General features: G+C 44.1%; 3 protein-coding genes across 5 annotated transcripts in view; all 3 read right to left on the bottom strand.

Moving 5' to 3' along the window:
- Positions 1 to 17,975, bottom strand: part of LOC103046416 (collagen alpha-3(VI) chain) — a 138,300-nt gene that overhangs the window by 83,618 nt on the left and 36,707 nt on the right. The window lies entirely within an intron of this gene.
- On the bottom strand, positions 2,879 to 3,735 carry LOC125804906 (collagen alpha-3(VI) chain-like). Its single transcript, XM_049484683.1, has one exon. It carries the CDS (start codon positions 3,510 to 3,512, stop codon positions 2,976 to 2,978), a length of 537 nt encoding a protein of 178 aa, XP_049340640.1. The 5' UTR covers positions 3,513 to 3,735; the 3' UTR covers positions 2,879 to 2,975.
- On the bottom strand, positions 16,146 to 17,133 carry LOC125804907 (collagen alpha-3(VI) chain-like). Its single transcript, XM_049484684.1, has one exon. It carries the CDS (start codon positions 16,908 to 16,910, stop codon positions 16,374 to 16,376), a length of 537 nt encoding a protein of 178 aa, XP_049340641.1. The 5' UTR covers positions 16,911 to 17,133; the 3' UTR covers positions 16,146 to 16,373.

Raw genomic sequence — 17,975 nt, 5'->3', positions numbered from 1 at the left:
ACCACTGAGACACGGTCTCTGTTGTCGTCTATGGATAATTTTTCAACAATTTTTTGTACGAAGTCAAGCATAACTGGGAATCCATTCCTAGAGCCATCTGAGCCATCCAGTAGGAAGACAACATCCTTTCTGGAGGTGTCAAAATCAACTAGAAAGACAACAATGGCATTTGTTAAAACCTGTCTAAGAGAGCGCTAAACGCTTTACGGAGGCTACATGAGAATTTCCAAACATAAGACCAAAGAAAACAGAAAAGCTACAAAAAATAGTACTGCAAAATGTGCTAACAGCATTCTTTCACACAGACATACCGGTAGGAGTTGGTGATGCTGGCGTGACAGAAACAGTAACAGCCTCAACAGTGTTCAGAAGCTGCTCTTGGACATTTGGAAGGTCAGTGAATTCTGACACAGACAGAGCATAACTAGGCTCGTATGAAATCCTCTGCAGTTCTCTGCTATCAGAGCTCCTTGAGCCTACTGTGAATATCAAGACTCCCATGTCCTTCAGAGCAGAGGCTGGCACATCAACGTTGTCAAATGACCTGCCACCACTCAGCAGGATCAGTATCTGTGGCACGCCCTCCAGACGTCTGCTGCCGGAGGAGGCAGTGAAGACATTGTCTCTGACGTGCTGGAGAGCGGCTCCGGTGTTCAGTGGTCTTCCTCCTTTGTGCCTGAGCACTCTAACTGTGTCAAGAACGTCATCCTTTGTTGTGTACGAGTTCAGGTAGAAATGGGTTTCAGGATCTCTGCTGAACTGGACTACAGAAACACGGTCTTTGTCCTCAGCTACATTCAGCTTGTTCACAACTTTTAGGACAAAGTCCTTCATTGCAGAGAACCCACTGCGAGTGCCATCTGATCCATCCAGTAGGAAAACAACATCTCTCCTTTGTGCAGTTGGTTGTACTATGGAGATTAAGGTTAAAAAGGAAAATCATTGTAAATAAGCTGCATTGGTTATAAAAACAAGACTGTAGCTTGATTTTAGGAAGTTTCTGATGGTACATAGGTTTTCATATCTTCACTGCTATAAACAACAGGCAGAATTTGGAGCAACTATGAGAAAATCTAGCTCAAAAAAGACTGCATGAAATGGATCAATGCTCTTTTTGTCTTACCTATCAGAGTTGGAGGAGCAGTCGTGGCCTCTACGAGTACGGTGCTAATGCTGTTGAAAAGCTGCTCTTGTACATTGGGGAGGTCAGTAAACTCTGCCACTGAGAGTGTGTAACTAGGGTCATATGAGATCTTCTGCAGCTCTCTATTGTCAGAGCCCCTTGATCCTACAGTAAAGGTCAAGACTCCAAGCCCTTTTAGCGAAGAGGCTGGTGTGTCTACGTTATCAAACGACCTTCCACCACTCAACAAAATCAGTAGCTGCGGGACCCCCTCTAGACGCCTGCTTCCAGAAGATGCAGTGAAGACATTGTCCCTCACATACTGGAGAGCTGCTCCAGTGTTGAGGGGTCGACCCCCTTTGTGACGTAGACCTCTGAGAGCGTTGAGAACGTTCTCCTTTGTTACGTATGTGTTAAGGTAGAAAAGGGCCTCTGGGTCTCTGCTGAACTGGACTACAGAGACACGATCTCTCCCATCTGCCACATTCAATCTATCCACCATTCTTTGAACAAAATCGCGCATAGCTGGGAAAGAGTTCCTAGTTCCATCTGAACCATCCAAAAGGAACACTACGTCCCTCCTGGCCATTCTTCGGTCAGCTACAGGCAGTAAATAGAAAACAGTCGTGTCAGCCTTCGCTGTATGCTTTGAACAATGGACATTTTTTAAGTATGAGATTATGAACTGGATAAAATCACATCTTGTCTCAATCATTTACAACCAGTCTTATGCGATACACTGTTCAAATCTCTTAATTTGATACGATTGGCTGATCATGGATTCGTACGCATGCTTTACGTTTGATGTTCTTTTGAAAGCATAACTGTTGTCTTACGTTTTGGCAAAACTTTTAGAGATAATTACAGATAACCAGGATGTGCAGCACTAAAAATCCTAATGAAAGGATTCCAATTCTGAAGGCAGAAGCCTTTAATCTAAAACCCTCAGACAAGCCCTACACTTAATCCTGTACGAATTTTTCTCTGCAGAATTAAATGTACAATAACCTGACAGACTTTAAAATAAAAAACATAGGGACAACAATCTGTAGTTAGCTTTAATGGCTGGGTTTAAAGTTTGTAAATATTAGTGAGAATCTGTCTTACCTATGACTGTGGGTGTCACTGGTGTTGCATATAAAACAGCACTTTGGAGCGAGGTGATAAACTGCTGCTGGACACTGGCAAGGTCAGAAAGCTCAGAAACAGACTGAGTGTAGGAAGGATCACTGACAATTCTCTGAATTTCTCTGCTCGAATTCCTGGTGCCAACACCAAGAATCAAGACCCCACTTTCTTTCAGAGCAGAGGCAGGAATATCGATGTTATCATTCGACCTTGATCCACTGAGCAGGATGAGAATCTGAGGGACACCCTCTTGACGTCTACTGCCAGCAGAGGCAGTGAAGACATTGTCTTTCACATACTGGAGAGCTGACCCGGTGTTGAGGGGTCTCCCTCCCCTGTGCCTTAGAGTTCTGACAGTGCCAAGAACGTCAGCCTTTGCAGAGTAGGTATTCAGATTGAAATGGAGCTGAGGCTCTCTACTGTACTGCACCACTGAGACACGGTCTCTGTTGTCATCTATGGATAATTTTTCAACAATTTTTTGTACGAAGTCAAGCATAACTGGGAATCCATTCCTAGAGCCATCTGAGCCATCCAGTAGGAAGACAACATCCTTTCTGGAGGTGTCAAAATCAACTAGAAAGACAACAATGGCATTTGTTAAAACCTGTCTAAGAGAGCGCTAAACGCTTTACGGAGGCTACATGAGAATTTCCAAACATAAGACCAAAGAAAACAGAAAAGCTACAAAAATAGTACTGCAAAATGTGCTAACAGCATTCTTTCACACAGACATACCGGTAGGAGTTGGTGATGCTGGTGTGACAGAAACAGTAACAGCCTCAACAGTGTTCAGAAGCTGCTCTTGGACATTTGGAAGGTCAGTGAATTCTGACACAGACAGAGCATAACTAGGCTCGTATGAAATCCTCTGCAGTTCTCTGCTATCAGAGCTCCTTGAGCCTACTGTGAATATCAAGACTCCCATGTCCTTCAGAGCAGAGGCTGGCACATCAACGTTGTCAAATGACCTGCCGCCACTCAGCAGGATCAGTATCTGTGGCACGCCCTCCAGACGTCTGCTGCCGGAGGAGGCAGTGAAGACATTGTCTCTGACGTGCTGGAGAGCGGCTCCGGTGTTCAGTGGTCTTCCTCCTTTGTGCCTGAGCACTCTAACTGTGTCAAGAACGTCATCCTTTGTTGTGTACGAGTTCAGGTAGAAATGGGTTTCAGGATCTCTGCTGAACTGGACTACAGAAACACGGTCTTTGTCCTCAGCTACATTCAGCTTGTTCACAACATTTAGGACAAAGTCCTTCATTGCAGAGAACCCACTGCGAGTGCCATCTGATCCATCCAGTAGGAAAACAACATCTCTCCTTTGTGCAGTTGGTTGTACTATGGAGATTAAGGTTAAAAAGGAAAATCATTGTAAACAAGCTGCATTGGTCATAAAAACAAGACTGTAGCTTGATTTTAGGAAGTTTCTGATGGTACATAGGTTTTCATATCTTCACTGCTATAAACAACAGGCAGAATTTGGAGCAACTATGAGAAAATCTAGCTCAAAAAAGACTGCATGAAATGGATCAATGCTCTTTTTGTCTTACCTATCAGAGTTGGAGGAGCAGTCGTGGCCTCTACGAGTACGGTGCTAATGCTGTTGAAAAGCTGTTCTTGTACATTGGGGAGGTCAGTAAACTCTGCCACTGAGAGTGTGTAACTAGGGTCATATGAGATCTTCTGCAGTTCTCTATTGTCAGAGCCCCTTGATCCTACAGTAAAGGTCAAGACTCCAAGCTCTTTTAGCGAAGAGGCTGGTGTGTCTACGTTATCAAACGACCTTCCACCACTCAACAAAATCAGTAGCTGCGGGACCCCTTCTAGACGCCTGCTTCCAGAAGATGCAGTGAAGACATTGTCCCTCACATACTGGAGAGCTGCTCCAGTGTTGAGGGGTCGACCCCCTTTGTGACGTAGACCTCTGAGAGCGTTGAGAACGTTCTCTTTTGTTACATATGTGTTAAGGTAGAAAAGGGCCTCTGGGTCTCTGCTGAACTGGACTACAGAGACACGATCTCTCCCCTCTGCCACATTCAATCTATCTACCATTCTTTGAACAAAATCGCGCATGGCTGGGAAAGAGTTCCTAGTTCCATCTGAACCATCCAAAAGGAACACTACGTCCCTCCTGGCCATTCTTCGGTCAGCTACAGGCAGTAAATAGAAAACAGTCGTGTCAGCCTTCGCTGTATGCTTTGAACAATGGACATTTTTTAAGTATGAGATTATGAACTGAATAAAATCACATCTTGTCTCAATCATTTACAACCAGTCTTATGCGATACACTGTTCAAATCTCTTAATTTGATACAATTGGCTGATCTTGGATTCGTAAGCATGCTTTATGTTTGATGTTCTTTTGAAAGCATAACTATTGTCTTACGTTTTGGCAAAACTCTTAGAGATAATTACAGATAACCAGGCTGTGCAGCACTAAAAATCCTAATGAAAGGATTCCAATTCTGAAGGCAGAACACTTTAGTCTAAAACCCTCAGACAAGCCCTACACTTAATCTTGTACGAATTTTTCTCTGCAGAGTTAAATGTACAATAACCTGACAGACTTTAAAATAAAAAAACATAGGGACAACAATCTGTAGTTAGCTTCAATGGCTGTGTTTAAAGTTTATAAATATTAGTGAGAATCTGTCTTACCTATGACTGTGGGTGTCACTGGTGTTGCATATAAAACCGCACTTTGGAGCGAGGTGATAAACTGCTGCTGGACACTGGCAAGGTCAGAAAGCTCAGAAACAGACTGAGTGTAGGAAGGATCACTGACAATTCTCTGAATTTCTCTGCTCGAATTCCTGGTGCCAACACCAAGAATCAAGACCCCACTTTCTTTCAGAGCAGAGGCATAAATATCGATGTTATCATTCGACCTTGATCCACTGAGCAGGATGAGAATCTGAGGGACACCCTCTTGACGTCTACTGCCAGCAGAGGCAGTGAAGACATTGTCTTTCACATACTGGAGAGCTGACCCGGTGTTGAGGGGTCTCCCTCCCCTGTGCCTTAGAGTTCTGACAGTGCCAAGAACGTCAGCCTTTGCAGAGTAGGTATTCAGGTTGAAATGGAGCTGAGGCTCTCTACTGTACTGCACCACTGAGACACGGTCTCTGTTGTCATCTATGGATAATTTTTCAACAATTTTTTGTACGAAGTCAAGCATAACTGGGAATCCATTCCTAGAGCCATCTGAGCCATCCAGTAGGAAGACAACATCCTTTCTGGAGGTGTCAAAATCAACTAGAAAGACAACAATGGCATTTGTTAAAACCTGTCTAAGAGAGCGCTAAACGCTTTACGGAGGCTACATGAGAATTTCCAAACATAAGACCAAAGAAAACAGAAAAGCTACAAAAAATAGTACTGCAAAATGTGCTAACAGCATTCTTTCACACAGACATACCGGTAGGAGTTGGTGATGCTGGCGTGACAGAAACAGTAACAGCCTCAACAGTGTTCAGAAGCTGCTCTTGGACATTTGGAAGGTCAGTGAATTCTGACACAGACAGAGCATAACTAGGCTCGTATGAAATCCTCTGCAGTTCTCTGCTATCAGAGCTCCTTGAGCCTACTGTGAATATCAAGACTCCCATGTCCTTCAGAGCAGAGGCTGGCACATCAACGTTGTCAAATGACCTGCCGCCACTCAGCAGGATCAGTATCTGTGGCACGCCCTCCAGACGTCTGCTGCCGGAGGAGGCAGTGAAGACATTGTCTCTGACGTGCTGGAGAGCGGCTCCGGTGTTCAGTGGTCTTCCTCCTTTGTGCCTGAGCACTCTAACTGTGTCAAGAACGTCATCCTTTGTTGTGTACGAGTTCAGGTAGAAATGGGTTTCAGGATCTCTGCTGAACTGGACTACAGAAACACGGTCTTTGTCCTCAGCTACATTCAGCTTGTTCACAACTTTTAGGACAAAGTCCTTCATTGCAGAGAACCCACTGCGAGTGCCATCTGATCCATCCAGTAGGAAAACAACATCTCTCCTTTGTGCAGTTGGTTGTACTATGGAGATTAAGGTTAAAAAGGAAAATCATTGTAAACAAGCTGCATTGGTCATAAAACAAGACTGTAGCTTGATTTTAGGAAGTTTCTGATGGTACATAGGTTTTCATATCTTCACTGCTATAAACAACAGGCAGAATTTGGAGCAACTATGAGAAAATCTAGCTCAAAAAAGACTGCATGAAATGGATCAATGCTCTTTTTGTCTTACCTATCAGAGTTGGAGGAGCAGTCGTGGCCTCTACGAGTACGGTGCTAATGCTGTTGAAAAGCTGCTCTTGTACATTGGGGAGGTCAGTAAACTCTGCCACTGAGAGTGTGTAACTAGGGTCATATGAGATCTTCTGCAGTTCTCTATTGTCAGAGCCCCTTGATCCTACAGTAAAGGTCAAGACTCCAAGCTCTTTTAGCGAAGAGGCTGGTGTGTCTACGTTATCAAACGACCTTCCACCACTCAACAAAATCAGTAGCTGCGGGACCCCCTCTAGACGCCTGCTTCCAGAAGATGCAGTGAAGACATTGTCCCTCACATACTGGAGAGCTGCTCCAGTGTTGAGGGGTCGACCCCCTTTGTGACGTAGACCTCTGAGAGCGTTGAGAACGTTCTCCTTTGTTACGTATGTGTTAAGGTAGAAAAGGGCCTCTGGATCTCTGCTGAACTGGACTACAGAGACACGATCTCTCCCCTCTGCCACATTCAATCTATCCACCATTCTTTGAACAAAATCGCGCATGGCTGGGAAAGAGTTCCTAGTTCCATCTGAACCATCCAAAAGGAACACTACGTCCCTCCTGGCCATTCTTCGGTCAGCTACAGGCAGTAAATAGAAAACAGTCGTGTCAGCCTTCGCTGTATGCTTTGAACAATGGACATTTTTTAAGTATGAGATTATGAACTGAATAAAATCACATCTTGTCTCAATCATTTACAACCAGTCTTATGCGATACACTGTTCAAATCTCTTAATTTGATACAATTGGCTGATCTTGGATTCGTAAGCATGCTTTATGTTTGATGTTCTTTTGAAAGCATAACTATTGTCTTACGTTTTGGCAAAACTCTTAGAGATAATTACAGATAACCAGGCTGTGCAGCACTAAAAATCCTAATGAAAGGATTCCAATTCTGAAGGCAGAACACTTTAGTCTAAAACCCTCAGACAAGCCCTACACTTAATCTTGTACGAATTTTTCTCTGCAGAGTTAAATGTACAATAACCTGATAGACTTTAAAATAAAAAACATAGGGACAACAATCTGTAGTTAGCTTCAATGGCTGTGTTTAAAGTTTGTAAATATTAGTGAGAATCTGTCTTACCTATGACTGTGGGTGTCACTGGTGTTGCATATAAAACCACACTTTGGAGCGAGGTGATAAACTGCTGCTGGACACTGGCAAGGTCAGAAAGCTCAGAAACAGACTGAGTGTAGGATGGATCACTGACAATTCTCTGAATTTCTCTGCTCGAATTCCTCGTGCCAACACCAAGAATCAAGACCCCACTTTCTTTCAGAGCAGAGGCAGGAATATCGATGTTATCATTCGACCTTGATCCACTGAGCAGGATGAGAATCTGAGGGACACCCTCTTGACGTCTACTGCCAGCAGAGGCAGTGAAGACATTGTCTTTCACATACTGGAGAGCTGACCCGGTGTTGAGGGGTCTCCCTCCCCTGTGCCTTAGAGTTCTGACAGTGCCAAGAACGTCAGCCTTTGCAGAGTAGGTATTCAGGTTGAAATGGAGCTGAGGCTCTCTACTGTACTGCACCACTGAGACACGGTCTCTGTTGTCATCTATGGATAATTTTTCAAAAAATTTTTGTACGAAGTCAAGCATAACTGGGAATCCATTCCTAGAGCCATCTGAGCCATCCAGTAGGAAGACAACATCCTTTCTGGAGGTGTCAAAATCAACTAGAAAGACAACAATGGCATTTGTTAAAACCTGTCTAAGAGAGCGCTAATCGCTTTACGGAGGCTACATGAGAATTTCCAAACATAAGACCAAAGAAAACAGAAAAGCTACAAAAAATAGTACTGCAAAATGTGCTAACAGCATTCTTTCACACAGACATACCGGTAGGAGTTGGTGATGCTGGCGTGACAGAAACAGTAACAGCCTCAACAGTGTTCAGAAGCTGCTCTTGGACATTTGGAAGGTCAGTGAATTCTGACACAGACAGAGCATAACTAGGCTCGTATGAAATCCTCTGCAGTTCTCTGCTATCAGAGCTCCTTGAGCCTACTGTGAATATCAAGACTCCCATGTCCTTCAGAGCAGAGGCTGGCACATCAACGTTGTCAAATGACCTGCCGCCACTCAGCAGGATCAGTATCTGTGGCACGCCCTCCAGACGTCTGCTGCCGGAGGAGGCAGTGAAGACATTGTCTCTGACGTGCTGGAGAGCGGCTCCGGTGTTCAGTGGTCTTCCTCCTTTGTGCCTGAGCACTCTAACTGTGTCAAGAACGTCATCCTTTGTTGTGTACGAGTTCAGGTAGAAATGGGTTTCAGGATCTCTGCTGAACTGGACTACAGAAACACGGTCTTTGTCCTCAGCTACATTCAGCTTGTTCACAACTTTTAGGACAAAGTCCTTCATTGCAGAGAACCCACTGCGAGTGCCATCTGATCCATCCAGTAGGAAAACAACATCTCTCCTTTGTGCAGTTGGTTGTACTATGGAGATTAAGGTTAAAAAGGAAAATCATTGTAAACAAGCTGCATTGGTCATAAAAACAAGACTGTAGCTTGATTTTAGGAAGTTTCTGATGGTACATAGGTTTTCATATCTTCACTGCTATAAACAACAGGCAGAATTTGGAGCAACTATGAGAAAATCTAGCTCAAAAAAGACTGCATGAAATGGATCAATGCTCTTTTTGTCTTACCTATCAGAGTTGGAGGAGCAGTCGTGGCCTCTACGAGTACGGTGCTAATGCTGTTGAAAAGCTGCTCTTGTACATTGGGGAGGTCAGTAAACTCTGCCACTGAGAGTGTGTAACTAGGGTCATATGAGATCTTCTGCAGTTCTCTATTGTCAGAGCCCCTTGATCCTACAGTAAAGGTCAAGACTCCAAGCTCTTTTAGCGAAGAGGCTGGTGTGTCTACGTTATCAAACGACCTTCCACCACTCAACAAAATCAGTAGCTGCGGGACCCCTTCTAGACGCCTGCTTCCAGAAGATGCAGTGAAGACATTGTCCCTCACATACTGGAGAGCTGCTCCAGTGTTGAGGGGTCGACCCCCTTTGTGACGTAGACCTCTGAGAGCGTTGAGAACGTTCTCTTTTGTTACATATGTGTTAAGGTAGAAAAGGGCCTCTGGGTCTCTGCTGAACTGGACTACAGAGACACGATCTCTCCCCTCTGCCACATTCAATCTATCTACCATTCTTTGAACAAAATCGCGCATGGCTGGGAAAGAGTTCCTAGTTCCATCTGAACCATCCAAAAGGAACACTACGTCCCTCCTGGCCATTCTTCGGTCAGCTACAGGCAGTAAATAGAAAACAGTCGTGTCAGCCTTCGCTGTATGCTTTGAACAATGGACATTTTTTAAGTATGAGATTATGAACTGAATAAAATCACATCTTGTCTCAATCATTTACAACCAGTCTTATGCGATACACTGTTCAAATCTCTTAATTTGATACAATTGGCTGATCTTGGATTCGTAAGCATGCTTTATGTTTGATGTTCTTTTGAAAGCATAACTATTGTCTTACGTTTTGGCAAAACTCTTAGAGATAATTACAGATAACCAGGCTGTGCAGCACTAAAAATCCTAATGAAAGGATTCCAATTCTGAAGGCAGAACACTTTAGTCTAAAACCCTCAGACAAGCCCTACACTTAATCTTGTACGAATTTTTCTCTGCAGAGTTAAATGTACAATAACCTGACAGACTTTAAAATAAAAAAACATAGGGACAACAATCTGTAGTTAGCTTCAATGGCTGTGTTTAAAGTTTATAAATATTAGTGAGAATCTGTCTTACCTATGACTGTGGGTGTCACTGGTGTTGCATATAAAACCACACTTTGGAGCGAGGTGATAAACTGCTGCTGGACACTGGCAAGGTCAGAAAGCTCAGAAACAGACTGAGTGTAGGAAGGATCACTGACAATTCTCTGAATTTCTCTGCTCGAATTCCTGGTGCCAACACCAAGAATCAAGACCCCACTTTCTTTCAGAGCAGAGGCATAAATATCGATGTTATCATTCGACCTTGATCCACTGAGCAGGATGAGAATCTGAGGGACACCCTCTTGACGTCTACTGCCAGCAGAGGCAGTGAAGACATTGTCTTTCACATACTGGAGAGCTGACCCGGTGTTGAGGGGTCTCCCTCCCCTGTGCCTTAGAGTTCTGACAGTGCCAAGAACGTCAGCCTTTGCAGAGTAGGTATTCAGGTTGAAATGGAGCTGAGGCTCTCTACTGTACTGCACCACTGAGACACGGTCTCTGTTGTCGTCTATGGATAATTTTTCAACAATTTTTTGTACGAAGTCAAGCATAACTGGGAATCCATTCCTAGAGCCATCTGAGCCATCCAGTAGGAAGACAACATCCTTTCTGGAGGTGTCAAAATCAACTAGAAAGACAACAATGGCATTTGTTAAAACCTGTCTAAGAGAGCGCTAAACGCTTTACGGAGGCTACATGAGAATTTCCAAACATAAGACCAAAGAAAACAGAAAAGCTACAAAAAATAGTACTGCAAAATGTGCTAACAGCATTCTTTCACACAGACATACCGGTAGGAGTTGGTGATGCTGGCGTGACAGAAACAGTAACAGCCTCAACAGTGTTCAGAAGCTGCTCTTGGACATTTGGAAGGTCAGTGAATTCTGACACAGACAGAGCATAACTAGGCTCGTATGAAATCCTCTGCAGTTCTCTGCTATCAGAGCTCCTTGAGCCTACTGTGAATATCAAGACTCCCATGTCCTTCAGAGCAGAGGCTGGCACATCAACGTTGTCAAATGACCTGCCGCCACTCAGCAGGATCAGTATCTGTGGCACGCCCTCCAGACGTCTGCTGCCGGAGGAGGCAGTGAAGACATTGTCTCTGACGTGCTGGAGAGCGGCTCCGGTGTTCAGTGGTCTTCCTCCTTTGTGCCTGAGCACTCTAACTGTGTCAAGAACGTCATCCTTTGTTGTGTACGAGTTCAGGTAGAAATGGGTTTCAGGATCTCTGCTGAACTGGACTACAGAAACACGGTCTTTGTCCTCAGCTACATTCAGCTTGTTCACAACTTTTAGGACAAAGTCCTTCATTGCAGAGAACCCACTGCGAGTGCCATCTGATCCATCCAGTAGGAAAACAACATCTCTCCTTTGTGCAGTTGGTTGTACTATGGAGATTAAGGTTAAAAAGGAAAATCATTGTAAACAAGCTGCATTGGTCATAAAAACAAGACTGTAGCTTGATTTTAGGAAGTTTCTGATGGTACATAGGTTTTCATATCTTCACTGCTATAAACAACAGGCAGAATTTGGAGCAACTATGAGAAAATCTAGCTCAAAAAAGACTGCATGAAATGGATCAATGCTCTTTTTGTCTTACCTATCAGAGTTGGAGGAGCAGTCGTGGCCTCTACGAGTACGGTGCTAATGCTGTTGAAAAGCTGTTCTTGTACATTGGGGAGGTCAGTAAACTCTGCCACTGAGAGTGTGTAACTAGGGTCATATGAGATCTTCTGCAGTTCTCTATTGTCAGAGCCCCTTGATCCTACAGTAAAGGTCAAGACTCCAAGCTCTTTTAGCGAAGAGGCTGGTGTGTCTACGTTATCAAACGACCTTCCACCACTCAACAAAATCAGTAGCTGCGGGACCCCTTCTAGACGCCTGCTTCCAGAAGATGCAGTGAAGACATTGTCCCTCACATACTGGAGAGCTGCTCCAGTGTTGAGGGGTCGACCCCCTTTGTGACGTAGACCTCTGAGAGCGTTGAGAACGTTCTCTTTTGTTACATATGTGTTAAGGTAGAAAAGGGCCTCTGGGTCTCTGCTGAACTGGACTACAGAGACACGATCTCTCCCCTCTGCCACATTCAATCTATCTACCATTCTTTGAACAAAATCGCGCATGGCTGGGAAAGAGTTCCTAGTTCCATCTGAACCATCCAAAAGGAACACTACGTCCCTCCTGGCCATTCTTCGGTCAGCTACAGGCAGTAAATAGAAAACAGTCGTGTCAGCCTTCGCTGTATGCTTTGAACAATGGACATTTTTTAAGTATGAGATTATGAACTGAATAAAATCACATCTTGTCTCAATCATTTACAACCAGTCTTATGCGATACACTGTTCAAATCTCTTAATTTGATACAATTGGCTGATCTTGGATTCGTAAGCATGCTTTATGTTTGATGTTCTTTTGAAAGCATAACTATTGTCTTACGTTTTGGCAAAACTCTTAGAGATAATTACAGATAACCAGGCTGTGCAGCACTAAAAATCCTAATGAAAGGATTCCAATTCTGAAGGCAGAACACTTTAGTCTAAAACCCTCAGACAAGCCCTACACTTAATCTTGTACGAATTTTTCTCTGCAGAGTTAAATGTACAATAACCTGACAGACTTTAAAATAAAAAAACATAGGGACAACAATCTGTAGTTAGCTTCAATGGCTGTGTTTAAAGTTTATAAATATTAGTGAGAATCTGTCTTACCTATGACTGTGGGTGTCACTGGTGTTGCATATAAAACCGCACTTTGGAGCGAGGTGATAAACTGCTGCTGGACACTGGCAAGGTCAGAAAGCTCAGAAACAGACTGAGTGTAGGAAGGATCACTGACAATTCTCTGAATTTCTCTGCTCGAATTCCTGGTGCCAACACCAAGAATCAAGACCCCACTTTCTTTCAGAGCAGAGGCATAAATATCGATGTTATCATTCGACCTTGATCCACTGAGCAGGATGAGAATCTGAGGGACACCCTCTTGACGTCTACTGCCAGCAGAGGCAGTGAAGACATTGTCTTTCACATACTGGAGAGCTGACCCGGTGTTGAGGGGTCTCCCTCCCCTGTGCCTTAGAGTTCTGACAGTGCCAAGAACGTCAGCCTTTGCAGAGTAGGTATTCAGGTTGAAATGGAGCTGAGGCTCTCTACTGTACTGCACCACTGAGACACGGTCTCTGTTGTCATCTATGGATAATTTTTCAACAATTTTTTGTACGAAGTCAAGCATAACTGGGAATCCATTCCTAGAGCCATCTGAGCCATCCAGTAGGAAGACAACATCCTTTCTGGAGGTGTCAAAATCAACTAGAAAGACAACAATGGCATTTGTTAAAACCTGTCTAAGAGAGCGCTAAACGCTTTACGGAGGCTACATGAGAATTTCCAAACATAAGACCAAAGAAAACAGAAAAGCTACAAAAAATAGTACTGCAAAATGTGCTAACAGCATTCTTTCACACAGACATACCGGTAGGAGTTGGTGATGCTGGCGTGACAGAAACAGTAACAGCCTCAACAGTGTTCAGAAGCTGCTCTTGGACATTTGGAAGGTCAGTGAATTCTGACACAGACAGAGCATAACTAGGCTCGTATGAAATCCTCTGCAGTTCTCTGCTATCAGAGCTCCTTGAGCCTACTGTGAATATCAAGACTCCCATGTCCTTCAGAGCAGAGGCTGGCACATCAACGTTGTCAAATGACCTGCCGCCACTCAGCAGGATCAGTATCTGTGGCACGCCCTCCAGACGTCTGCTGCCGGAGGAGGCAGTGAAGACATTGTCTCTGACGTGCTGGAGAGCGGCTCCGGTGTTCAGTGGTCTTCCTCCTTTGTGCCTGAGCACTCTAACTGTGTCAAGAACGTCATCCTTTGTTGTGTACGAGTTCAGGTAGAAATGGGTTTCAGGATCTCTGCTGAACTGGACTACAGAAACACGGTCTTTGTCCTCAGCTACATTCAGCTTGTTCACAACTTTTAGGACAAAGTCCTTCATTGCAGAGAACCCACTGCGAGTGCCATCTGATCCATCCAGTAGGAAAACAACATCTCTCCTTTGTGCAGTTGGTTGTACTATGGAGATTAAGGTTAAAAAGGAAAATCATTGTAAACAAGCTGCATTGGTCATAAAAACAAGACTGTAGCTTGATTTTAGGAAGTTTCTGATGGTACATAGGTTTTCATATCTTCACTGCTATAAACAACAGGCAGAATTTGGAGCAACTATGAGAAAATCTAGCTCAAAAAAGACTGCATGAAATGGATCAATGCTCTTTTTGTCTTACCTATCAGAGTTGGAGGAGCAGTCGTGGCCTCTACGAGTACGGTGCTAATGCTGTTGAAAAGCTGTTCTTGTACATTGGGGAGGTCAGTAAACTCTGCCACTGAGAGTGTGTAACTAGGGTCATATGAGATCTTCTGCAGTTCTCTATTGTCAGAGCCCCTTGATCCTACAGTAAAGGTCAAGACTCCAAGCTCTTTTAGCGAAGAGGCTGGTGTGTCTACGTTATCAAACGACCTTCCACCACTCAACAAAATCAGTAGCTGCGGGACCCCTTCTAGACGCCTGCTTCCAGAAGATGCAGTGAAGACATTGTCCCTCACATACTGGAGAGCTGCTCCAGTGTTGAGGGGTCGACCCCCTTTGTGACGTAGACCTCTGAGAGCGTTGAGAACGTTCTCTTTTGTTACATATGTGTTAAGGTAGAAAAGGGCCTCTGGGTCTCTGCTGAACTGGACTACAGAGACACGATCTCTCCCCTCTGCCACATTCAATCTATCTACCATTCTTTGAACAAAATCGCGCATGGCTGGGAAAGAGTTCCTAGTTCCATCTGAACCATCCAAAAGGAACACTACGTCCCTCCTGGCCATTCTTCGGTCAGCTACAGGCAGTAAATAGAAAACAGTCGTGTCAGCCTTCGCTGTATGCTTTGAACAATGGACATTTTTTAAGTATGAGATTATGAACTGAATAAAATCACATCTTGTCTCAATCATTTACAACCAGTCTTATGCGATACACTGTTCAAATCTCTTAATTTGATACAATTGGCTGATCTTGGATTCGTAAGCATGCTTTATGTTTGATGTTCTTTTGAAAGCATAACTATTGTCTTACGTTTTGGCAAAACTCTTAGAGATAATTACAGATAACCAGGCTGTGCAGCACTAAAAATCCTAATGAAAGGATTCCAATTCTGAAGGCAGAACACTTTAGTCTAAAACCCTCAGACAAGCCCTACACTTAATCTTGTACGAATTTTTCTCTGCAGAGTTAAATGTACAATAACCTGACAGACTTTAAAATAAAAAAACATAGGGACAACAATCTGTAGTTAGCTTCAATGGCTGTGTTTAAAGTTTATAAATATTAGTGAGAATCTGTCTTACCTATGACTGTGGGTGTCACTGGTGTTGCATATAAAACCACACTTTGGAGCGAGGTGATAAACTGCTGCTGGACACTGGCAAGGTCAGAAAGCTCAGAAACAGACTGAGTGTAGGAAGGATCACTGACAATTCTCTGAATTTCTCTGCTCGAATTCCTGGTGCCAACACCAAGAATCAAGACCCCACTTTCTTTCAGAGCAGAGGCATAAATATCGATGTTATCATTCGACCTTGATCCACTGAGCAGGATGAGAATCTGAGGGACACCCTCTTGACGTCTACTGCCAGCAGAGGCAGTGAAGACATTGTCTTTCACATACTGGAGAGCTGACCCGGTGTTGAGGGGTCTCCCTCCCCTGTGCCTTAGAGTTCTGACAGTGCCAAGAACGTCAGCCTTTGCAGAGTAGGTATTCAGGTTGAAATGGAGCTGAGGCTCTCTACTGTACTGCACCACTGAGACACGGTCTCTGTTGTCGTCTATGGATAATTTTTCAACAATTTTTTGTACGAAGTCAAGCATAACTGGGAATCCATTCCTAGAGCCATCTGAGCCATCCAGTAGGAAGACAACATCCTTTCTGGAGGTGTCAAAATCAACTAGAAAGACAACAATGGCATTTGTTAAAACCTGTCTAAGAGAGCGCTAAACGCTTTACGGAGGCTACATGAGAATTTCCAAACATAAGACCAAAGAAAACAGAAAAGCTACAAAAAATAGTACTGCAAAATGTGCTAACAGCATTCTTTCACACAGACATACCGGTAGGAGTTGGTGATGCTGGCGTGACAGAAACAGTAACAGCCTCAACAGTGTTCAGAAGCTGCTCTTGGACATTTGGAAGGTCAGTGAATTCTGACACAGACAGAGCATAACTAGGCTCGTATGAAATCCTCTGCAGTTCTCTGCTATCAGAGCTCCTTGAGCCTACTGTGAATATCAAGACTCCCATGTCCTTCAGAGCAGAGGCTGGCACATCAACGTTGTCAAATGACCTGCCGCCACTCAGCAGGATCAGTATCTGTGGCACGCCCTCCAGACGTCTGCTGCCGGAGGAGGCAGTGAAGACATTGTCTCTGACGTGCTGGAGAGCGGCTCCGGTGTTCAGTGGTCTTCCTCCTTTGTGCCTGAGCACTCTAACTGTGTCAAGAACGTCATCCTTTGTTGTGTACGAGTTCAGGTAGAAATGGGTTTCAGGATCTCTGCTGAACTGGACTACAGAAACACGGTCTTTGTCCTCAGCTACATTCAGCTTGTTCACAACTTTTAGGACAAAGTCCTTCATTGCAGAGAACCCACTGCGAGTGCCATCTGATCCATCCAGTAGGAAAACAACATCTCTCCTTTGTGCAGTTGGTTGTACTATGGAGATTAAGGTTAAAAAGGAAAATCATTGTAAACAAGCTGCATTGGTCATAAAAACAAGACTGTAGCTTGATTTTAGGAAGTTTCTGATGGTACATAGGTTTTCATATCTTCACTGCTATAAACAACAGGCAGAATTTGGAGCAACTATGAGAAAATCTAGCTCAAAAAAGACTGCATGAAATGGATCAATGCTCTTTTTGTCTTACCTATCAGAGTTGGAGGAGCAGTCGTGGCCTCTACGAGTACGGTGCTAATGCTGTTGAAAAGCTGTTCTTGTACATTGGGGAGGTCAGTAAACTCTGCCACTGAGAGTGTGTAACTAGGGTCATATGAGATCTTCTGCAGTTCTCTATTGTCAGAGCCCCTTGATCCTACAGTAAAGGTCAAGACTCCAAGCTCTTTTAGCGAAGAGGCTGGTGTGTCTACGTTATCAAACGACCTTCCACCACTCAACAAAATCAGTAGCTGCGGGACCCCTTCTAGACGCCTGCTTCCAGAAGATGCAGTGAAGACATTGTCCCTCACATACTGGAGAGCTGCTCCAGTGTTGAGGGGTCGACCCCCTTTGTGACGTAGACCTCTGAGAGCGTTGAGAACGTTCTCTTTTGTTACATATGTGTTAAGGTAGAAAAGGGCCTCTGGGTCTCTGCTGAACTGGACTACAGAGACACGATCTCTCCCCTCTGCCACATTCAATCTATCTACCATTCTTTGAACAAAATCGCGCATGGCTGGGAAAGAGTTCCTAGTTCCATCTGAACCATCCAAAAGGAACACTACGTCCCTCCTGGCCATTCTTCGGTCAGCTACAGGCAGTAAATAGAAAACAGTCGTGTCAGCCTTCGCTGTATGCTTTGAACAATGGACATTTTTTAAGTATGAGATTATGAACTGAATAAAATCACATCTTGTCTCAATCATTTACAACCAGTCTTATGCGATACACTGTTCAAATCTCTTAATTTGATACAATTGGCTGATC

Source organism: Astyanax mexicanus, chromosome 11 (genome assembly GCF_023375975.1).
Source record: "Astyanax mexicanus isolate ESR-SI-001 chromosome 11, AstMex3_surface, whole genome shotgun sequence".
NCBI classification, from domain to species: domain Eukaryota; kingdom Metazoa; phylum Chordata; class Actinopteri; order Characiformes; family Acestrorhamphidae; genus Astyanax; species Astyanax mexicanus.
Note: the sequence above shows the minus strand (reverse complement) of the source record. Positions and strands in the feature narration are given on the sequence as shown.

What these genes read in the sequence shown, in the direction of transcription:
- LOC125804906 (XM_049484683.1), bottom strand. Translation starts at nt 3,512, where the DNA reads ATGAAGGACTTTGTCCTAAATGTTGTGAACAAGCTGAATGTAGCTGAG.
- LOC125804907 (XM_049484684.1), bottom strand. Translation starts at nt 16,910, where the DNA reads ATGAAGGACTTTGTCCTAAAAGTTGTGAACAAGCTGAATGTAGCTGAG.